General features: G+C 36.4%; 1 protein-coding gene across 3 annotated transcripts; it reads left to right on the top strand.

Moving 5' to 3' along the window:
* Positions 1 to 2450: 2450 nt before the first annotated feature.
* LOC107873365 (transmembrane protein 87B) lies at positions 2451 to 24146 on the top strand. 3 transcript variants are annotated; one of them, XM_016720199.2, is made up of 6 exons: positions 2535 to 2981; positions 6768 to 7701; positions 8195 to 8290; positions 8508 to 8644; positions 23513 to 23708; positions 23806 to 24146. In XM_016720199.2, the coding sequence occupies exons 1-5, from the start codon at positions 2734 to 2736 to the stop codon at positions 23691 to 23693; spliced, it is 1596 nt and encodes a 531-aa protein (XP_016575685.1). In that variant the 5' UTR covers positions 2535 to 2733; the 3' UTR covers positions 23694 to 23708; positions 23806 to 24146. The 3 variants fall into 3 exon arrangements, with proteins under 3 accessions (XP_016575684.1, XP_016575685.1, XP_016575686.1); XM_016720200.2 differs by having other exon boundaries at positions 23814 to 24146; XM_016720198.2 differs by having other exon boundaries at positions 2451 to 2981; positions 23513 to 24146.
* Positions 24147 to 24888: the final 742 nt, after the last annotated feature.

The following is a 24888-nucleotide window of genomic DNA, read 5'->3' on the forward strand; positions in this document are numbered from 1 at the left end:
TATACATGTAATTTTCCTCCTTAGTTATTTGTATGACGGTAATTTATCATGTTTTTTTTTTTAATTAACTACACTTTTTTATCTTCAAAATTTTACGTCATATATTAAAATTTTTTGTACTTAATAAAATAACATACAACTAATAATTTATTATTATATATATTTATTCTTAATTAATGTATGATACACGTGCAACATACGTAGTCTAAACTAGTATTATTAAAAGTGTGAAGACCATAGAAAAGTGATTTAAACTTTTTGTCCTTCATTAAAAAACTCTCCTTTAGACAAAACTGTCTTTTCACTATTTTTTTAAATTTATTATTTAATTATTTTTATTACATTAACTAGATTCCTAAAATATATGAGACTCCTAAAATATATGGAAGGAGAATCAATTAATATTTTTTCTTGTATTAATCAATTAGAAAAATACTCCTAAAATAAGACTCTACTAAGGAAATACTTTTATAAACATTAAGATACACGTTAAACTACTGAAGAAATCAGTTTACTTATTGGGAAAAATATGATTGATGCTTATCTAACTTAATTCGATTGCATGTCTAGATTGGTGGATGGTTAATTTTCTAACCCTGAACTTCTTCACTGTTTTTGTCAACATAATAGAATTCAACGTGCGTTTGTATATATATCTTCTTTATTTCATTCAAGTCATTTTTAGGGTCAAAATTTTTGCTCACACAAGAATTATTTTCACCATAACTGAAGTTTTGTGATCACTATTCTATTATTTGGTCGTAGTTTACAAGTCGTAGATGAATTTACAGGTGGTAAATGAATGCCGGTCTGCTTTGAGGAATTTTTTTAGGTAAAAATTAGGTTTAATTGTATTATTTTTATATCTCTGTTTTGAGATTTTTTCTTGTGTCAATGTTAAGTTTAGTTGTATTATTTTGATATCTCTATTATTGTATTATTTTATTATAGTTTACAGATGGTGCATGAGTGTCAGACGATTTTGAGAAATTTTTTGTGTAAATGTTAGATTTAGTTATATTATTTTGATGTCTCTATCATCGTATTATTTTGTTGCAGTTTACACGTGATAGATGAATGTCGATCGATTTTGATAAATTATTTTGATAAAGGTCAGGTTTAATTAAATAAATTCTCCAAAAGACGTTGAATTTAATTATTGTATTCATCTTTGTTATTTGGATAAATATCCTATTTAGTATAACATTTGAACTCAATAAAGTGAGGTACATGCAGGAGGCGCGTACACCTAAACTAGAATGTCAATATTACTAGTGGTGTCTCTCTTTTATATTACTAGTCAAGTGTGTGAGCTGCCTGTGTCAATAGCAAGTCATTAATCGATATAAATATATAAAAAAAAAATAATTTATTAAAAAATAGCAATTAACTTTAATGATCAAAGATAGACAACTTTATGCATCTAGGCTGCGTGAAGTATAAGTATCTTGATTGACTCCTATGACGTGAACTATTACGTAATAGATAATAACAAAAACAACAGATAGTAACAGATCACAAATTACAACAAATCAATATGATTAAACCTAACATTTACACAAAAATTCTTCAAAGCTTGATTGAACATTCATCTACCACATGTAAATTACAACAAAATAATATGATTATCGATATTCTAGAACAATACGATTTAACTCTAACCTTTACAAAAAAAATCTCCAAAGCTCGATCGAACATTCATTTACCACATGCATTAAGCAAAAAAAAAAAAACCAGATAATAACAAAACACTAACTACAATATCGAGATATTAGAACAATACTATTAAACCTAGCCTTAGCACAAAAAAAATCTCAAAGTACGACCATCATTCATTATCTATAACATAGGCTTTAACAGAACAAAAATAACAATAATACAATATGATAATCAAGATATTAAAACAATGTGATTGAATCTAACATCTTGTAATTAGAGAGTACTACACCTTTAGAACTCATCGAAAAAGTAGTTATAAAAATACCTCTGCCAATAAAATTTATGTTGTAAACGTTACTATAAGAATATGAGTTTTTCTAATCCTAATAGAATTAGTTAAAAATTTGTTCCTAATATAATATGATTTTCCTCTTATTATATACTTATTTTAGAGTTGTTTTTACTAAGTTAAAAATGGAGGATTCCTAAAATTGATTGGAATTAGAAGTGTCCAAATAAGGCGAATAAATAAACTTCGTATGATTTTCAAATTAAATTTCTAAATATGAAAAAATAGTTAAATTTTTATATTTACATATTTAAAAAATATAGTTCAATTAGAAGTTTTTATCTTTTATAAATAAGTAAAATTAAATATTATAATTATAATTAAATAATAAATAATTGAGGCAAATTGCAAAAAGATGAATTTATTAATTGTGAAATCTTTTAATGAGTGAAAAATATTCAAATCACTTTATAAGAGTTTTTATATTTTTCATATATCATAAATTGTAGACGTAGATTTACATACATGTAGATGTAAAAAATATATAGATTTGGAGCAGCCCATTTACCAGGGAGTTTAATAAGCAATTAGTAGGATGCTTTAATTAGTAAGAAGCTAATCTCTTTTTCCCTTTAGCTGGCAAATCAAGTACCCTTAATCGGTGTTTTAACTCTCACTTCCTTCTTGGTCTTTTTTTGTTTAGAAAAAAAAAGAAAACATTTTCACGCAACTCTCAAAGAAGCCACCTTTTATGCAAATTGTACATCTAGTTGAGTCAGTGGAAGATGAGATACGTAAAGGGTAAATGTGATCTAATAATTGGAGGATTAGTGTTTTTGAGCTGTTTAGTAATAACGGGAGTAAATGGGTCGATCCATGAGTACAAAGATGAAGCTTTTATTCCTCGTTTTAATTCCTTTTTCTTTCATGGTGGTAGTGAGGGTCTTTATGCTTCTAAGGTTCAAGATTCCCCTTTGCCCGTTTCTGATGACAGCAATAACAATAAACCCCTTAATGGCAAGTCATTTATCAGGTACCAAAATTCACTACCCCTTTTCTTTTTCCAGTTCTACATTGCTATGTTTCTTGATTCTCCCTAGTTTTTCTTTTTCTTTTTTTAATTTTGGTATTGTGGTGTTTGGTGAATTGTTGCTGAGCTATTTTCATTAATTTGAAGAAATTATTTTAGTCTTGCCAGTTGTAGATGTAGGCGTGATCCTGAGCTGAAGCTGGTTAGGAAACAATTTGTAATTCTATTTGTTGTGTCAAGATTTGAAATGAGGATTGAAAAAGTTATTGACAACATGGATGTTGGTTGTTGAATGCGATTTTACAAAGTGAAGGAGTTCGGTGGATCAATTGATTCTGCAGAATTATGTACAACCAGTGACTTTTTAGTGTGCCAGAAAATTAGAAAAGAAAGAAAGAAAGAAAAGTGGTGGTTTTGAGATTGACTATAGAAAAGTGTTGGTTGTGAGATTGACTATAGAAAAGCTATAGAGCACATATGGAAATAAAAAAGAGAGAATGCTAGGAATTCTATGTAAAGTTTTGTTTTTTAAGCATTTGGTAGGGTTAATATTCTGCAAAGGAATTATTTTCTTAAACAAATACTTTGCCTTGCAAGTCAATTTATGGGTCAAAATTTCAGTTTTGGTTGCATATAAAAGTTAAAATAACATACCTAGTATAATGCATAAGTGGGGTCTAGGATGGTGGTGTCTACACAGCCGTACAACTCCCTTGTAAAGGTAGAAAGGTTGTCGACAGATCAAAATAAGTAAAAAAAAGGAAATACTATAGCAAAGAAGCCATGCAAAAAATAATGGAGAAAATGACGGTACAACAACAACAACAACATACCCGGTGTATTCCCACAAAGTGGGGTCTGGGAGGGTAGAGTGTATGCGGACCATACCACTACCTCAGATGAAGTAGAAAGGCTGTTTCCGATAGAACCTTGGCTCAGGACATATAACAAATATAACAAAAAACATAAAAGCAAACAACACACAAGGGGGTGTCACGTCTCTAGATAATAAAGAAAACAAGTCACCCACAAAATAATGTTATAAACTTGCTACGCAAAATCATAGACATCACCAAAACACCATGAACAAGAGGCTACAAACAAGACACTACATGCACTCTTTCCTACTATTACGAACATATTCCTACCTACTAGCCCTCCACCCTAATCCGCGTCCTCCACACCTTCCTATCAAGGGTCATGTCTTCCGTAAGCTGTAACTGCCCCATGTCCTGCCTAATCACCTCCCTTCAATATTTCTTCGGCCTACCTCTACCCAGCATAAAACTATCCATAGCCAGCCTCTCACGCATCCGAACTGCAGCATCCGCATCCCTTCTCATCACATGCCCGAACCAATGCAACTTCACTTCTCGCATCTTGTCCTCTATCGAAGCCACTCCTACCTTCTCCCGAATAATCTCATTTCTAACTTTATCTCTCCTAGTAAGTCCACACATCCACCGCAACATCCTCATCTCTGCCACCTTCAACTTTTGGATGTGAGAATTCTTAACTGGCCAACACTCCGCTCCATATAACATAGCCGGTTGGACTGCCACTCTGTAGAACTTACTGTTGAGCTTTGGAGGCATCTTCTTATCACACAAGACTCCCGATGTGAGCCGCCGTTTCAACCACGCTGCGCCAATACGATGCTAGGCATCATCGTCAATCTCACCATGGATCATAGACCCAAGATACTTGAAACTTTCCCTTTTTTGAATGGCCTGAGACTCCCAACTCCCCAACCACGTCATCCTCATGCGGAAAATCACTAAACTCACATTCCAAATATTCCATTTTGGTCCTGCTCAACCTAAAACCTTTAGGTTCAAGGGTCTGTCTCCGAACCTCCAACTTATCATTATCTCCACCCCGAGTCTCGTCAATCAGTACGACATCATCAGAATGGAGAAAATGACGGTAGCAACAATAAATAATACAATAATCGAAACAAAGGAAACAACAATAACAACAACAAACCCAGTGTATTCCCACATAGTGGGGTCTGGGGAGGGTAAGATGTACGCAGTCCATACCACTACCTCCGATGAGGTAGAGAGGCTGTTTCCGATAGACCCCTAGCTCACGACACGAGATACTAATTAAATTCGAAATAAAGCATGGGAAAAGATGAAAAGACATAACTAATCCACCCACAAAGGATAATAAACAAAGAATAGTAAACAAATACGTAATAAGGCATGCAACAATGTGGCATAACAAGAAAAGTACACCCACCCAGTATTGCCCTACCCCAACGACCCAAACTATCACTAACCTTCTATCCTGTTTCGCGTCCTCCAGATCTTCCTATCTAGGGTCATGTCCTCAGTGAGCTGCAACTGAGGGGTTAATAGTACTAATAATGGAAACTAGACAACGCTCGACTATTTACTGACCTTTTATCTTAATCCTCGACCTTCATATCCTCATATCTAGGGTCACTCCTTTGTTAGCTGCAAGTGTGTCATATCCTGTCTAATCACCACTCCCCAGTACTTCTTTTGGCCGACCTCTACCTTTCTGCAAACCCACCACAACCAACCTCTATCACCGCCTCACTATAAAATATTTGCATCTCTTCTTCACATGCCTGAACTATCTCAACCTCATCTCGCCTCCCTCATCTTGTCCACCGGAGGTCACTCCTATCTTGTTCTAATATTTTCATTCCTATTACCGTCTGTTCTATTTTGTCCACACATCCATCTCAGCATCCTCATTTCTATAGCTCGTCTTCTGGATGTGCGATTTCTTGACCGACCAACACTCCATATGGTTCAACATTTCCCCCTTCCCGTTTCTAATGAGAGCAATAACATTAACAATATACCCCTTAACGGCAAGTCCTTCATCAAGTATCCAATTTCAATACCCTTTTGTTTATCTTGTTCTACATTGCTGTATTTCTCGATTTTCCCTGCGTTTTTGCTTCTTTCATATTCTGGTGTTTGGGTTGTTTCTGAGCTATTTTCATCTATTTGAAGAAATTATTTCACTCTTGCAAGTTGTAGATTTAGGCGTGATCCTAAATCAAGCTGGCTAGAAAACAAGGAAGAAATTTGTGGTTCTATTTGTTGTGTCAAGATTTGTAATGAGGATTGAAAAAGTTATTGACAACATGGGTAGTAGTTTCTGAATACGATTTTACGAAGTGACGGGGTTGGGTAGATACATTTATTCTGCAGAATTATGTCCAACCAGACTTTTTTAGTGTGCCCATAAAAGAACAAAAAAAAGAAGTGTGGTGGTGGTGAAATTTGCCTACGTACTATCTGCAGTGGTCATATAACAATCAAAATAGAGAAAAGGGTGGAATACAAATAGTATATCATCTAAGCATTTGGTGGGAATAAATATTCTCCATGAAAATTGTTTTCTTAAGGAAATATTTACCTTGGAAATCAATTCATGGATCATTTTCGCTGTTGGTTGCATATAGAAGTTGGTGAAATATAATAGTCCTACGAGATGTAGAATCAGAATCAGGATAGTGTTTTGATGAGATTTGTTATGATTAAAGATTGGCAAGAACTCCTAGGTGGAATAAGTCGTATGCAGTAGAAATTTGGATATTTCTAAGCAGACGAAAATGCCAAGGTGTTCTCCAGATATAAAATGTTTTACTGTGTGTCCTCTCATGACCGAGTTCTTTTTCTATTTTATTTTTCATTAGCTAATGCATTTAGTTGTATTGATGGCACATAAATAAGAATGTCCGAAATATGTGATGAATAATGTCAGTGACTCATGGAATATGGATGCCGTCCATAATGATTTCAGGTTTGAGTCAATCACCTTTAGAAGAACAAAGGAGGCTGCAAATAAGCAAAATGAGATGCAGCAGAGTACTGGAATTGTTGAAGCCATAATACTGGAGGTCAAAGACAGGAACGAAATTGGGGGTTCCTATCTGAATTCTGATGCGATATGCTGCACCCCTGCTCTTTCCAAAGATGGATCATGCAAGGTAGGAGAGGTTATAATCCATCAAGATCCTGAGAATCCTGGGTGGCCAAAACGGATTCAGACGTCCTTCGAGGGAAACCGTGAAGAGGCTATTATGGTACTCCAGACTGTTGAGATCAACAAGACTGGAATGTATTATCTCTATTTTATGTTCTGCAATCCAGAACTCAAGGGCACATTAATTAGTGGTAGAACTGTTTGGAGAAACCCAGAAGGCTACCTACCTGGGAAGATGGCACCACTAATGACATTTTATGGTTTGATGTCTCTAGCATACCTCATTCTTGGTCTCTTGTGGTTTTTACGGTTTGTGCATCATTGGAAGGACATAATACAATTGCACTATCACATTACTGCCGTGATTGGGCTTGGAATGTGTGAAATGGCTCTTTGGTATTTTGAATATGCAAATTTTAACGCTACAGGAAGTAGGCCTATGGGAATCACCATGTGGGCTGTTACCTTTAGTGCTATCAAGAAGACTGTCTCACGTTTACTTCTTCTTGTGGTATCGATGGGTTATGGTGTTGTAAGACCCACACTTGGAAGTATAACCTCAAAGGTACTTCTTCTGGGTGTGGTATACTTTCTAGCTTCTGAAGCGTTGGAGCTGGTTGAACATTTGGGAAATATCAATGACTTCTCTGGAAAAGCTAGAATCTTTTTGGTGTTACCTGTTGCTTTGTTAGACTCCTGCTTCATCGTATGGATATTTTCCTCATTATCCAAAACTTTAGAGAAGCTTCAGGTGATGACAACTTTCCTTTTCTTTATTCTGGTAGTCATAGATTGGTCAAAAAGTACCATTCACAAAAATAAGATGGTTGATCGGTTTTACTTGTTTAAAAAAACAATAATAATATATAAAGGATGGTTGATCATCTATGTACTGTCAGATTTCGTGCTTTAAGAATTGCTTCTTTGCTCAAAGGAAAAGACAATTGCATTTTCATCAAAATCATACTCTTTCTCTCTTTTTTATTGCTTGGTGGAGGTAACTAATGCCTTTGAACTCCGGTTGGTAGACATAGATAACTGCAACAATTATACCAATATAGACCATCACACTCTTTTTAACTCTTCTTAACACGTAGGAGAAGGTTTACATGATTGTCAACTGTTTTAAGTTTTTTCGTATTTTCTTTGACTGGAAAGCTTTGATTTTCTTCAATGCGGGAGGAGAGCACACACATCCTTGTATGCAAACTGATAGTTTCCTTCTTTTCCCATATGGATCTCAGATTCGGAGAAGCATGGCCAAGCTTGAACTGTACCGAAAGTTTACTAATTCTCTAGCCGTTTCGGTTCTGCTCTCTGTTGCTTGGATTGGCTATGAGGTACCTTGTATCTTCCTTTTTCTTTCTGCAATATTATAAGCCTCCCTGTATGTGAAAGTTTCACTAGGTACTTATTGTATTATGCAACAATGCAAGTCATATCTTGTGCTTTTGATTATTTCCTCTGATAAGTTTCACTCTGCATCTCTTCATGTCATATCTCTCTGTTTGAGATTTCTTGATTTCCCTACAAAAGATGATTTCTTTGTTTGTTCAGCTCTACTTTAATGCAAGTGATCCATTGAGTGAGTTGTGGCGAAGAGCCTGGATTATACCTGCTTTCTGGACCTTGCTAGCATACTTGCTTTTATTGGTAATATGCGTTCTCTGGGCTCCTTCTAATAACCCAACCAGGTGAACAATCCTTACCCTTCCGTTTATTGTCCATGTAATTAGTATAGCTTGCTTCTATTGTTACTGTCTGAAGATTACTGTAAAGAAATGAGGATTAAAAGCTACGTCCAGTCATAGGATGATCTAAGCGTGCATTAGTGATGGCTACTGAGTACCATTTATAAATGGAAAGGATGGTACATATTCATGATTAACTGTGATTTGACGCTGCAAAGTGAGTCTTTGGGCTACAGGAGAAAATGGTATTCACTGTCCATTATCAATGACTATAAAGCATAATTGTATTCAACTTTTGTATTTTTGGTTTTTTGGAATGTTCATTGCAAAGACAGGGACGCTGGGACAGTTTTTAGAGTCCTTATAGAAAATTTTCTTTTCTGCTAACCAAGCCTGGATGTAGCTGTAACTATAACCTATATGGTTTTGTTGGAGTCAATACAAATGTTACCTTATCAAAAAAAAATAAAATCAATGACTAGAAAAGATCTATATTGAGTATTGGAAGACATAGTGCTCAAGAGTGACAAAAATTCTTGGCCTTCAGTGTGTGGAGTTGGGTGGAAATATAGGATCTTTTCGGAATCATTTTTGGCATTTGTATGCGTCTGTACAAATAGTTGTGCAGAATTTGTACTAGTGTAACAATGTGAGTTGAAAGATGTTAGTTGTTCTTTTGATATTTATCTCCTAAATTGACTAGTTATATCAAAATGAATGAAGCATTTTGCGTGTTTCCAATTAATCTGGACATAACTGATGGTAAAGTGCTACCTGTTTTACTTTAGGGGAAAACAAAAGCCTTATATCTTTATAACAGAAAAACAGTTTGATATAGTTGAAAATAAATGCACGGACAGATGGTTATAGGAATTACTTAGCATAAAATTCTTCCAAAAAGGTTTATGGACGCTACATCTGATAAGAAACAAAGAAGGAAGAATAAGAAAGAAAGGAAATATAGAAAAGGATATGTGGATTAATACCTAAGCTACTGAAATTATGGCAACAAGGGGCTAAAACCCTCACCTCTCAATTGATTTCAACAACTAAAACGAAACCCTAGCTTGAAAAATCAAGGAAACTAGAAACACGAATGGAAAATCTTCAATTAATCAAGCTAATAAGTTCACCGACAATTCCAAGAGTCAACTACTAAGCACCCACCAATTACTCACTAAATTAATCACTAAATCCCTTAAGGGAGTTTGCTAAGAAGAAACTACGATTCTCATAGTTGAATATTCATCAAAACTACTTTCAAAATAAAAGAAATCCTATCATTCTAAGGAAATAAAGAAGACAACTAGCTTTTACAACTTTTCCCTTAATGAGACAAGGGCCTTGTTTTGTTGCCTCTTTTTTGTGAATCTTGAATTTAAGAGATGACACTTGCATACATAGCCTCTTTTCTCCCTCTTCCTCACTTTGATTGACCTTCCACACATTGTATGTCTTCCTTTGGCATCCTTCAAGCTCCAAGTTCAAGCTATCATCCATATGTGGAAACCCCTCCTAATTTGCCTCAAGCTACCCATGCTCGTATCATCCTCCCCTTCTTCAAAAGGATTCGTTCTCGAATTCGAACCTTGCAAAAATGTGAGAAGGACAAACAACAAACATATCCTCATAGCATGAGGGTTAGCACAAAGGTTATCAATCATACCAACTTGCCAAGGAGGCACACATTTGACATACAACCAACTATCTTGTGTATTGAATAAGATTCATTCATCATATAAGGTATAAAGGAATTGGTCATAAGCAACGTCATGTGACAAGGAAACCACAAAGGTCTTAATAGCATCAAGAATCTCGAGATATGACATCATATATACTTTAGGATCCATGAGGCACAATTGTTTCATTGCCTCACAAGAAGACCTCACCAAAAAGGGTACAATCACCCAGAAGGGTTCATTCGAATCAAAGAAGTACAAGACCCACGTATCTCTATCTCCATACAATACAAATCCCATACCATCATGGGTATCATCGTAAGCAAAGAGGTAGCAGGGAAAGGTGTTAAGCTTACTATTCTCATCTAGGGCGTGCGAAAAGATAAGGACACCGGTAGATAGAAGAGACATTTTAAGCACTAAACAACCCTCTTTATCAAGCAACTTCCCAAAGAAAGGAAGTGCACCAACAAAGCCATATTACTAGAATTGTTGTGGAATCTATTAGGAGTCAAATCACTCTATATCAAATAATACTCCCAATGATTTGGAGCCCCTCCTATCATAGTATCAAGCATCATAGTATCAACATACTTCCGAGAGTCCTATTTGAAACTTCAACTTGTCCAGCCCGATGAAGGTGACAAGGAGCTTTCAATATCCAGGGACTCTCCTAAAAATAAATAAGCAACTTAGCACCCACTAGTTGTGGTCCACACAACTTAAGCACTAGTGTGTCAAACAAAGATGCATGAACATAGAAACTCCCAAAATAGACAATGACACATTTGCCTTAGGGTTCACAACATGAGACCACATTTGAGAAGAGGGTCATCACATGCGAACAAGTAGTAAAGAAAGGTGTTACTTAAATGAACTCCATCCTAGGTGTGCCCACATATAGAATCACTGTTTGGTCCACAAGCATTAAGGCCTTGATCAAGAATGGGTTCACACAAGAATGAAAGGGTCATTGGAGAACATACACCCCCCCGCCTTCCGACCACTAAACCCTCCAATAGACGTATTATCATCTTTCAAGAAGAGAGTTCCATTTTCGAAAAGTGTGTCATCATACCATAGTGGATTCTCAATCACTTGATAGTTTTCAAGAGGGGCTACACTTCTATCATGCCAAGACACACTATTATGCATTTCACCTTCATTAGTCATGTCAACCTCAAACAAGGGATTGTCCGTGAAAACACATTCCACCTCAAAATCTTTATGAGAAGAACAAGGATTGGGATCACAATTCAAGGATTCATTATTTAGGTGCAATGACTTTACATGACTATCTACATGGCTAGCTATATTAATGCCAACACTAAATTGAGGTTCCTTAAGTTCATCACAAAACTTCTCTTTTAGTGGGTCATCATTACACACAAGTTGATCAACACCAATATCAATTGATAATGAACTATTATTCAAAGTGCATGTATCAACACTAGGTGGTCACAAATTGATCTTAATAGAAGAATCAACTCGGTCATCAATAGGATAAACTAGTGTATCCACATTCTCAACATACACATTATCAAAACATGGCAAAGAATCACATGACAATTAATACGACCCAAAATACGAAAGGCAAAAAATAACACGACAATAAAGGATAAACGATAGTATTGAAATGCGGAAAATAAAGGATACAGATAGAGATAGAGATGGAAAGATAGACACAAGAAGATAAGAAAGAAAACAATCGAAGGATATTTCGAATCCACCGACCTTCCTTAAGATTATCAACAAACACCTATCTCTTAGATTGACCACGAGGAAATCGAAACTCCCTTGCAACCACTATTTCTAACCGATAATCAACGTCGGATTTTCCAAGCACTCACTCTCTTTCAAGAGTTTTACAATATCAATAGTCATAAAAATCTACCTAAGGAAATGAAAGACAAGCTATTTATAGTCTCTAGGATAGGCCTTATTACAAATGGGCCCAAAAGTGACCCATCAAGGAGGACTACCTTGTTTGGCAATGGTGTGGGGCAAATTGATGATATTTCACCATGTTCGGCGATGATTTTTTGTGTCGCCAAAAGGGACAGAATCTCCTTTGGCTTTTCCTTCACTTGAGTTTGTCCTTCCATACTCCAAGTCACCTTCCAAACACGATATTGCTCATTTTAGGTCTCAAAAAGGGTCCTCCACACATGTTCTTGTGTCCTTATGATGTCCATTGCTTGGACCCAATTGTGTTGGCCTTGCAATATAGGTATTGAAAGGTTGGTGCCAATTTGGATTGTATCGTCCTCCCTTCTTAAAAAAGATTCATCCTTGAATCTGAACCTTGCAAAATCATAGGGAAAACAAACAACCACAATATCCTGATGACATGAGAGTTAGCGTTAGCAACAACAATTTTATCACCATGCCAAAGATGCACTCACTTAACATATTACCAAGTATTATAATGTTCAATCAAGGGGTGGTATCCCAACATAATGTAATCAACAAAAAGGCCAATGATAGAACTTATAGTGAACATAACATGTAATCGACACCCTAAATTGCTCAGTCTTATGGTATAACCAAGTATCAACATGCTCCATAAAGAGTACATACTCCAATAAAACTATGGACACTTGGCTTTACAAAAGACTTTGACAAAGGGCCAAACCAAGAAAACCATGGCATTTAGGTAACAACACAAGCAAGCTCATATTGGTCCTACATTTTCTAAAGCACACACTCCTTTTCAAGTCAAGAGTCTCATGAATATTCCCATGGCTAAGTGTGATGTCATAAGCTAGGTTTCCTAAGTTAAGACTCCACCCAAAGCACTAGCCATTCTCAAGGATGGGATTATTCCCAAATCACCTCCGGGGTCAAATACCAAGGTATTTCCTGCACAAGTCAACAAACATGTTGCATTTAAGCTCACAATAGGGATAAGTAGTAACACAAAGAAAACATCACAAGAATGCAAGAAATGGTTACTACCATGTTCATCACAACAAGAAGTGACCTCGATGGCTTTAGAAAGCCTAAGAATAGGCAAGAGCCACGGATACATACCTTTGAAGGAAGTATTAGAGGTGATTTCATACCACATTGATTTTTCATAAGGTCTTCTCCATTGGTAATTCTCCTCAAGACTCCTTTCTCTGTAAGACATCACAAACAAGTTAATTAAACAAGTAAGTTCATTAAAAGATAGAGTTCTACCTTTAAGCTCATGGGTCCTACACCAAGCTTCAAGTAGCATTTGTTCGCCTTTTAGGTTACAAGCTTTGACATAGTTCATGCCAAGAGAATGCTCTTTTACCTTCTCGTTGCTCCCCTTCTTAAATGAGCATTCTTTCTTGTTGGAAATCACTCTCGTACATAACTTGGGGTCTATCAAGTGGATTATAAATCCTTAAAAAGATTTTCCGTTGTAGGGAAGGGTTCCAGCAACCTCAATCAATTTTTGTCTGTCATCTTGACCAAGCACCAAGTTGGGTGTATACAAACCACCACACTCCAAATGGTCATCGGGGTCAAATGGAAGAAGTATCCATGAACATGGGTCAATGCAATACCCATTTTCCCTAAGGGTGCCGCTATCACAAAAAGACATACGCTCTATATAACTATAGGCTAAGGGCAAATAGAGAGTAGAGAAAGGTGTTACGCAAATTAACTTCAACTAAGTTGTCCTCATGCATATGCTCACTATTAGATTCAAGACCATCAACAAGAGCATCTTCAACGACAGGAGCACACAGAGAAGAAAAAACAATTTCTAACAAGTACACCTTCTTTCTCAAGGGAAGGATCTCCAATTTGACACAAACCACCACTAGCATCAAGTAGATCATGACTTATGTCAACACAAGAATTAATATATTCATCAGACAAAGGTGGGGTATCATACAATGGATCATAACCAAAATTATTTTCATAGGAACAATCACTAGTGGGGTTTCTCAAATATTCAAGCAAATCAAAGCTATCTTCACCCAATTGATCATTCCTTTTCAAGAGTGAGAGATCACTATAAAAAATCTGATAGTTAGCACAATCTTTACTCAATCCTATATTCTTAATGGATTTCAAGAAATAGGAAGACATGTGAATCTTAAGCATTCCATTCCTCTTTTTAAACACATCACATTGCACACTACAAAGTGACAAGCCGCAAGTGATCTCACCGTTTTCAAGCAAGACATTTTTCTTTGAGAGAGGATTAACAAACAAGGGTGAGGATTTAAAGCATGCAAGCTCACTTTCAAAAAGATATATGTCATCTTTCACATTATTTTCATCCACATGATATCCATGAGCAAAACTAATAACAGGATCAACATCATATGATGTGCTCAAGAGATCATTTTATTCACATGATCAACTCTATCAACAACATCATTATCTTGAGGCTCATCAAGCACACAACCAATATGCTCAAGTAGTGTATTAGATTCAAAAGTACGTTGATCAATACATTTTTCCATAGTCATGTCATCACTAGATAAGGGGTTATCCTCATGTTCACATTCCACATCAAGATTCTCATGATAGGAGCTAGGAATGGATTCAACATCTAAGGAATTGCCACTTCCAAGTAAGAATCCTACATGACTATCCGCAAGATCAACTTTATCTTTGCCATCACTAAGTTGAGGTTCATTAAGAGCATCATACAATTCCTCACTTAGCGAATCAACGGCCATATAAGTCGATCAATGCACATACCTTCACTAGTTGTAGGCAACTCACATGCCAACATAGACTCACCTTGATTTTCACAAGGGTCAATTAGTGTGTGAATACCCTTATCACATGGTAATAGTACCTCGTTCAAGCTATATGTTCCAACACTAGGTGTCGCTCTTACTTGAAGAGTCAATTCGGTCATCTATAGGATCAACTAGTGTTTGCAAACTCACAACATGAACTTGATCATCATGCAACATAGTGCTATTAGTAGTATCACAAAGGAAAGACTCATTATGCTCAACATTAGACAAGCCATCATTTAGACTTACTTGGCTACTAGCCACATCAAGACTTTTCAAGTTTAAAGAAGTGCAAGTGTTAGCATTGTTACCTTGTTAGCTCATAAAAAGTATGGTCTTCACCTTGGTATTTGACATGGGAGCTCATTTCTCCTTTGGGAAGTTCTCATCATGTGAGAGTTTGTCAATTCTACTCCCTTTGAGTCAAATCCTCATCACTCTTCTCAAAGTTGGAATTCGTAGATAAGAACTCCGTTAGGTCTTTAAGCATGTGTTCGTAAGGAACTGTCCTTAGATCCTCCTTTGGAAGTATTTGTTCACAAACCTGCACAAGAGAAGGGATGATACTAGGTAAAATACTAGTATCTTGGTTAGTGGGAAACAAGGGGTTGGTGTTGACAAGTCCCACAATTAAGTGTTCTTTGTCCACTTCTTTCAAACTACTCCTTGGCTCATCACTCTTAGTCAACTCTTTTCCTTGAGTCAAGTCTTTCTTTCCTTGCACAAGAGATGATTCCCTTTTCCTCTTCTCTACCTCTTCCTACTTCAATACTTTCCGGAACCTTTTATGTCTCATAGTCCCTACTCACTTGCTCGGGTGTCAAGGGATCAAGAATGTGCTTTTGTTTTCTAAATACAAGTAAATACAAGTATGTATTTGTTGGACTTCTCTCGATATTGGACTGACGTATCATCCTTCCATGGCTTACCAAGCAACAGGGCAATAAATCACATCATACTTTATCTTGATACTTGCCCACTCTAAAGTTAATGATTGCTTGCTCGATTACCTCTATTGAACCATTCTCATTGTACCATTGGAGCTTGTAAGGTTTGGGGTGCCTTTGTGTGGGAAGTTTCATTAGATCAACAAGTGTACAAGACACAACATTAACGCTTCTTTCCTATCAATGACCAAGGAACATATATTTTCCAACACCTCAAACCTCGTATGACATAGGTTTTTTCTTTGATCATGTTCCTCTTTCAAAGGTTCCCACACTACATGCCTTAATGCATGAGATATGCTCCACTCTAATTCCAATTGCTCATCATCCCCTTCCGAGATCACCAAATTATGTCTATGGGTTGGAGCACTTTGGACTTGCTCACTTGGTAATACTTGTGAGTTGGTTTGGAAGCTAGAATCCATGGAGTCAAAGGACTCCTCAATGTTAACCATTCAACCACTTATGGAGCTTAAATGTCCTTTCATCACTCCCAATGTACAATTTATGACCTCAATCATTTCCACATAGACTTTGACGTATTACTTCTCATGGGATTATGAGTTTCTTTCTCCGAAGTCATTGTACCTAACAATTAAATACACTCAACAAAAACAATAAACAATGTTAGCATTAGTAAAATATAAGCTCACAATCTCTTGTGTTTACTCACCTTTGATTGCCTCACAATTGGATTGGCTAGTGTTGAAGATTGCTTATACCTCGGTGGTACACAAGGTGTCGATTGCTACTCTTGGCTGGAGTGGATTCTTGTTTAAAGAAAGACAGACGACTCAATATAACAAAAGGACTTGAATCAAGGAGTTAACTACGAAGTTAAAACTAGAAAAGCATAAAAAGAAATGGACTAAGAAAGAAAAAGACTCAAGAACTAATCAACAACTAAGTAGGATAATTATTAGTTGGCAATTAGTTTAAGAATCAAAGAAGATGAATTAGAATCAAAGGAATGACACTAGGAATTAGAACCGAGATTGGGTGTAAAAGAAAAGACCTTAGTGTTTGGGAACCATGTTAGATCGCCAAAAGTCAAGCTACCATCGCTGAATTGATCTAAGCATCGCCCAAATGATGGTCTTGATCGCCAAAATGGATAGCAACAAAGGATGGGTGCGGCGACTGCCTGAAGAGTATCGTCAAAGTGCACTTGATTTTGCCTAATTGTCCCTTAACATCGCCAAACTTGGCAGATTGCAAGCGGAGGGTTCGGTGATGTCCTTTCCCTTTGAGTAAGGCTCCTACTCACTTTTGTAACACCTTTCCATCGCCAAAATGGTCTGTAGCATCGCTCAAAGAGACAGCATTGCTTAAATGGACAGTTTGTTGGACTAGTCAACAAACTATCGCCAAATTAATTTTGTAAACTGCTAATGAGTTGGCTATGTCCCTTGAACTTTTGTATTGTTCTTGCATCGCCAAAAGGGCTCATTGTATCGCAAAAATGACCAGAAACTCACCCCAAAACGTTCAGCTCAAGGCCAACTGAAAGAAGCTTCTGGGAATTGTACCCTGTGGTCCCCTTGTACTTCCTTCTTTGTTTTTTTCCTCTTTTGGAATATTCTCTTTTGTACCAACACTTCTCTTTTCCTTTCCTTGTGGATCTAGCACACCCTTTTGATTATTCTTTTTCTTCCATACATGAAGAATATGAAGAACACGCAAGAACAACAAGAATTTCCAAAATTCACAACTTCTACATTTCAACTCGGAATTCAACGAAATTCGAGACCTAAGCTCTCCTCAGTTCCAAGTCAATTTTCAGATCTAGAAATCCATTTGCAAATGCAAGGTAAGGCTACGTACAATACACTCTTGTGGTGGGCCCCTTCCTCAGACACCACGCATTGCGGTAGCTTTAGTGCACCGGACTGCCTTTTTTTTAATGAATAACTCTATGAACATGAAGAACACCTGAATCAAAACACTAATGGATTTCTACTCCTTTTAAGCTCAAATTTCAGATTTGAACTCCAAATGTGAAGGAGAACAAACCCCAATACTCGAGAGTTTCTAATTTCACCAAGATCTACAAACCCACTTGATGAGTTTTCAAGTTCTTCACCTTCTACAATGGTGGATCCTCCAAATCAAACACAAACAACCTAGTTTCTCGGATCTAGACTCAAATTATACTAGAGAACACGATTCTAGTATTAGAAACTCAAGAAGACTAAAAAATCAAAATTAAAATTTTTTGGAATTTTCAAAAATATTTTTGTATTTGTGATAACAAAACCCAAGGCTAGAATCGTGGGAATGATCCTAAGCTCGTCTCTCGTACCAAATGGTGCGATCCAAAGACGCAAGGCAAAAAATAACACAAAAATAGAGGATAAACGGTAGAATTGAAATGTGGAAAATAAAGGATAGAGATAGAGATAGAAAGATAGATACAAGAAGCTAAGTAAAAAAACAACCGAAGGATATTTTGAATCCAACGACCTTCCTTAAGATTATCACCTATCTCTTAAATTGACCACGAGGGAATCTAAACTCCCTTGCAGCCACTGTTTCGAAGAGATAATCAACATCATCTTTTCCAAGCACTCACTATCTTTCAAGAGCTTCACAATATTAATAGTCATAAAAATCTACCTAAAGAAATGAAAATCAAGCTATTTATAGTCTAGGCTAGGATTTATTACAAAATGGGCCCAAAAGTGACCCATCAAGGAGGACTGCATTGTTCGGCAATGGGGTGGGGCAAATTGGCAAGACGCCACTATGTTCAGTGATGCTTTTTGTGTCGCCAAAAGGGACAGAATGTCCTTTGGCTCTTCACTTGGTTGGTCCTTCCATGCTCCAAGCCACCATACAAACACGATATTGATCATTTGAGGTCTCAAAATGGGTCCTCCACACATGTTCTTGTGTTCTTATGATGTCCATGGTTTGGACCCCATTGTGTTGGCCTTGAAATACAAACCTAGATTGTATCAACAATGTATTATTATTTAAGGCACAAGGGTCAACACTAGGTGGACACAAATTATTCTTACAAGAAGAATCAATTAGGTCATCAATAGGATCAACTAGTGTATCCACATTCTCAACATGCACATTATCAAAACATGACAAAGAATCACATGACAATGTACTATCATTCAAGGCACAAGTGTTAACACTAGGTGGACATAAATTGATCTTACTAGAAGAATCAATTCGGTCATTAATAGGATCAACTAGTGTTTTCACACTCTCAATAAATACATTATCACTATGTGACAAAGAATCATTAAGCTCACATGAAAACAAACTATCACTTACACTCAATTGGCTACTAGCCACACAATGATCTTTTACTTTCAACAAAGTGTGAGGTTTAGCTTTATTACCTCGTAGCTCACATGAATGATTGCCTTCACCTTGGTTTTCAATATTGGAGTCGCACACATATGAGATATTTTGATTTTGGAAGCAAGGAAATCCCAAATGAATATTACAAGTATCCACTATACCCACACCATACTATACCATACCTCTTCTTGATACTCCCCAAGTGAAATGAGTACCCTTGTTGATCAATCCAAAACCGTCTTTCATCTTGAATAGGATTTTGAATTGGATGTAAAGATAACGCAAAATATTCAACCACTTTATGGGATGATGATACGTTGATCATCAAGTACAAGATCAAACCCTGCAACACCAAAAATAGTCACTTTTGTTCTAAGAATCCGCCTCTCGGGGTCTTGGATATATTAGAAACATTGAGCTCATTCCACTCCCATGGCCTATGGACCTTTCCATCCTACCTCCAACATCATTACCATATGGATAGCTAGTCACATTGGAATAAGGATAAGAAGTACAAGTTCTTGCACCATGAGAAGTAGAGAATGTTCTTCGCCTATGGTCCATATGACGTCTTTGAATTGGTTCCGCCCACACATCTATACCCTCTCGACTAGGATATGAAGTAGCACAAGAGGAGTAAGATAATTCATCCCCCAAACATCCCCTTCTATCACAATCCTCCTCAAAGGGTTCATGAGATATGGGAGAAAGAATCGTACCTCACATCGTCTTCATCACCATGGTGTGTAATATGAGAACCCTCATACATCTTCACTATCAAATTCATCATAAGATGCTTCTACTCCTCCATGTTCATCATAAGAGCTATAAGCTTCATGCGTCTCATATACATCTCCAGTGTAGTAATTCTCATCACCATGTCGATCATAATCTCTTGGACCATTATATCTTTCATAGGATTCGCCATCATACTCATGAGTTTCATTACTTTGCTCAAAAACACTCAGAGAACCCTCATGTGACTCATCATCACTATACTCATAGCTTATGTTGCTACAAGCTAGTCGCTAATATCATCTCCATAATAATCCAAAGCTATGAATGACATTATCCCTTTGTACCTACAAAACTAGCAAATAAGTTAGTGGTAAAAGCCTTACGTTACTCATATTTAAACTCTCAACTCACCTCCTATAGCATTGTCTCAAAATTGGTAGTGAACTAGGTTTGCTCGATCAATTCAGGATTACCTATCCTTTGTGGTGGAGTGGATTTTTGTTACTCTTGAAAGAAGGATGACTCGATTGAAGCTAAAAGGACTTGAATCAATAAGTTTATCTGCGAATTAAGAAGATAAAAGTCGAAGAAAAGAAGCACGAATAAAATTAGACACAAAAAGAACCAAGTAACAAAAGTAGAGAAATTACTTGTGTTGCTTAATTTGATGAATCAAAGAAGTGATTTGATGTTTTAAAACTAGTTAACAAGTGATTAAATATGTTAATTAGTTAGAAAATTGAAGGAGAAAGAGTTTTAAAAAAAAATCACAAAGTTTGGACACTTGGAAAATTTTTCAGGTCTTAATCACTTTAAGATGTGATTAAAACCTAAGTTGGTCGGACTCGGGTGCGGGTATCCGAGATGGGTGCGGATCCGGGGGTCGAATTCCGCAAAATTTAAATTTTGAGATTCGGGAATGCGAATCCGAGTATGGATACGAGTGCGAGAATTCTGCTAAAAAAATTCATATATTATAAAAATAGAGTTATAAAGATATTCTAAAAATAGGGATTAGGTTTAGGAGATTTTTTTTTGTTGGGTAAAAGGTTTAAAAGTTATGTCTATTTTACTTTTTTTTAGTTATTTTTGCAAAAAATAGTTTTACTTTTTAAATTAGGAGTACCATTTAGCCGTGTTTATAATTATGGTAATTAATTATTAAAGAATTAAAAAAACTCACGTGGTCTCTTTCTTCCCCAACCGATGACATCTCTCTATCTTCCCAGGTCGACGTCGACAACGACAATCTCTTTATTTGTCGTCGCGAGATCTGGTTCGACATGACTTCTCTCCCTTCCAAATTAAGAAATCAAATCTATTTTTTTCCCAAAATTTGTCTTGATTTTGGTCAACGTCTCTGGATTCGTTTGACTGAATCTGAGACGCACCCGCACCTGCACCAGTGTCGGTGTCGTGTCGAGACGGGTTTAGCGGCAAAATCGAAGAGTTCGCATAACATAGATTAAAGTTAGTTAACAAGTGGTTAAATATGTTAATTAATTGTTAAATAGTTGAGAAATCAAAAGAGAAATTTTTTTTTTAAAAAAACACAAAATTCGGACACTTAGAAAATTTTTTGGATCCCACAAAACTTAGGATCCCCAAAAAAAACCTTAGGATCCCCAAAAAAAACAAGTGTTGAAAAATCTGCACATTCCACTCCTTGATGTTGGGCTCCACGCGCCACATGGTGCGATTGGGTTCGTGGGGCGCTGAGTTGGCTGCTGCATGGCGGTCAAAGGTTGACTTTGACCGTTGATTGCTAATGTGGCAATTCACGTGGATGTTTTAATTTTTTTTTAAATTTCCACAAGTGGACCCACTAACACTTTGACTTGAAAATTTTCATTCAAGAACAATATGAGGTTTTTTCGTGTGGGCAAAGTGTACTTTTTATAACTTCTTCTCCAAGAACAAGATGAAGAAGCTCAAGAACACAAGAAAAAACCTCAATATTCAAGAGTTTGTAATTCCTTTGTTTATGTTCCACAAATTCAACGAAATTTTCGCCCACACACTCATTTCAACATCACGAACAAACTTCACTATTCCCCAGCCTTCAATTCCAAGTCAAAAATAAACTCACTTTTCAAAATTGACAAAGGTTTCAAAATTTTCAAACCTGGTAACTTCGCTTCTATACCTCCAAATTGAATGAAATTCAAGATTTAGGCTCAGAAAACATTAGGGAATCAAGATCTAGTATTAAAAACAAGTCATTACAAAATATTTTTCGAATTTTTTGGGAATTTTTGGATGACTTGTTGCGATATTTTTTCTTTTTTGGATTTTTGAAGAGATCAAAATCCCAAGAATTAGATTTGTGAAAACAAACCTAAACCTAGGCTCTTGATACCAAAATGATAAGAACAAGAAAGAAAGGAAACAAAGAAAAGGATATGTGGGTCAACACCTAAGCTACTGAAATTATGGCAACAAGGGGCTAAAACCTTCACCTCCCAATTGATTTCAATAGCTCAAACTAAACCATATCTTGAAAAATCAAGGAAACTAGAACCACAAATGGAAAATCTTCGATCAATCAAGCTAATAAGTACACCAGCAATTCCAAGAGTCGACTACTAAGTCCCCGCTAATTACTCACTAAATTCCTTAAGGAAATTTGCTAAGAAGAAACTACAATTCTCAAAGTTCAATATTCATCAAAACTACTTCCAAAATAAAAGAAATACTATTTATACTAAGAAAATAAAGAAGACAACTAGCTTTTACAACTTAGCCCTAAATGAGACAAGAGTCTTGTTTGATTGTGTCTTTTTTGTGGATCTTAAATTTAAGAGATGGCCACTTGCACATATAGCCTCTTTTCTCCTCTTCTTCACTTTGATTGACCTTCCACACATTGTATGTCTTTCTTTGGCATCCTTCAAGCTCCAAGCTATCATCCATATGTGGAAGCCCCTCCTTATTTGCTCCAAGCCACCCATGCTCGTATCAACATATCCTTTGCATGTGTAAAGCTCCTGAATAATAAGTTGTGTGAAATGAGGAAAATTAATCTGGACTTCTATGACTTTGCCATAACCAGAGAACAAAGATAATTTTTTTTCTCTTGGCCCTCTTTTTGTATGGTTATGGAAAAAGGAAGTTCTGTCACACTTTTGGTTAGGAGGGATCATCAAGTCAATTCAAGTAATTACAAATAATGATATATGAAGGTCCGACATAGTTCTTGTGCCTTCCCAACTGTTCTAAGATTAGGTAAGCCTATAGAGAACCTGTCTTGTTTCCAATGTATTTTAGGTTGGATTTTGATGCGTTCGGATAGGTTTGTAAAAGTTAATTCTCTGTTGCGACAGATTTTGTACTTCGTGAGAGATAAGGAAGGTTGGTCTTAGAAAATCTGTCTATTCCATTTTTTCGTTTTTATATCCTGTCATTCTCTCAATGCTGCAAAATAGTCTAATTTGGCATCTCACCATTTTACAGATATGCATACTCAGGGGAGGCTCTTGATGATGATGATGAGGGTCTATCCCTCACAGGCAGTGGAGTTATAGTGGGAGGAGATCTGTCTAAACTGGAAAGGAAGGAGAGGAAGGCATCTATTACAGCCGATCATGTGTTTGGGCTTGGGGAAGTTGTTCTGGAGGAGGACAAAAGAGAATGATGATATTTATTCTCGGTTGTTCATTCAACCTCTTATTCATGCATGGACATAGAAGTTTGCCCAGATAATATTTATACCTCTTTTTTTTTTTTTTTTTTCTATTTTTTCGTAGAAGAACAGACTGAAATACGTGGCGGTTGGAAAGATAGCAACTTGGACCGGAAAATTGAAACAATGTTGCATGGAAGATTGGCATCCTTCTGGAGGTTCTCTCGTTGACAAATATCCGGAGAATTCCAGCAGCTGAGCTTGGCAGTGAAATGTAGTTCTTAGGGGCTATCATAATTATGGGTTGAGTAATTGAAACTTCAAACGTATTGTGAAGTGGATTAGGCTTCATGCTAATTTAGAGAGGATGCAAAAAGATCCTTGCGGTGGTCATATGTGATAACCAAATACTTCAAATTCAAATATGACTGCTTACTTATTTTGTGCTATAATACTCTTCCTCCACTTGCTGGCCTTCTAATCTAATGAGCATTTTGTAAATACTTTTGCGCACCTAATGTTTATACCAAAAAATGAATGCAGGATCAACATTGCATATAAAGACTTATTATACCACAGCCACGATTTGATGTGAAATTGCTTAGTTTTCTATGAAAATCGTGTGTTTTAGTTATTTCCTGAACCTTCACTGAAGCCAGATATAACTAAGGCGGGTTTAGAGACCTCATATGTTTTCTCCTCCACCCGCTAAAAAGTATTATTAGTAGTGAAAAAGGAAAAGGCTTCCAGAGAAACAGCGTATCATCAATCTGTTCAAGTTTGATTTTACTTGTTCGGCTCAGCACAACCATGCATCTGTTGATGGTAGAACAATAAAGGTCTCTGGATTAAGCAGAACATAATGGTTTATACTGACTTCTTAAAAGTTACATTTGCTCCTATCGATTGAACTTGAGTGTGCTCCTATCAATTGAACTTGAGTGTGCAAGGAAATTTACAAATATGACTTGAGGAGAGAATGAAACGTAAATATGTTCTCTAAGAAGGAATCAGAGTTTTGAGCATTAGCCGAGAAGATCAACGTGTGACGTGTCTAATCCAGGAGAGAAAGCTATGGGTTCGGCACGGCAGAACTCACTAAGTTGCCTTTTTTAGAATTTGAAATACCCGGTCTGCTTATATATAGTGAACACTTTTTACCCAAAATCTTGAATATGAGAGTTGAAATATCTTTGGGAAGTCAAGA

This window comes from Capsicum annuum, chromosome 6 (assembly GCF_002878395.1).
Source record: "Capsicum annuum cultivar UCD-10X-F1 chromosome 6, UCD10Xv1.1, whole genome shotgun sequence".
Taxonomy (NCBI): Eukaryota; Viridiplantae; Streptophyta; class Magnoliopsida; order Solanales; family Solanaceae; genus Capsicum; species Capsicum annuum.

Coding starts and splice junctions, on each gene's coding strand:
- LOC107873365 (XM_016720198.2), top strand. CDS start 2,734: ATGAGATACGTAAAGGGTAAATGTGATCTAATAATTGGAGGATTAGTG. Junction 7,702..8,194: donor AAACTTTAGAGAAGCTTCAG/GTGATGACAACT, acceptor TATGGATCTCAG/ATTCGGAGAAGCATGGCCAA. Junction 8,645..23,512: donor CCTTCTAATAACCCAACCAG/GTGAACAATCCT, acceptor ACCATTTTACAG/ATATGCATACTCAGGGGAGG.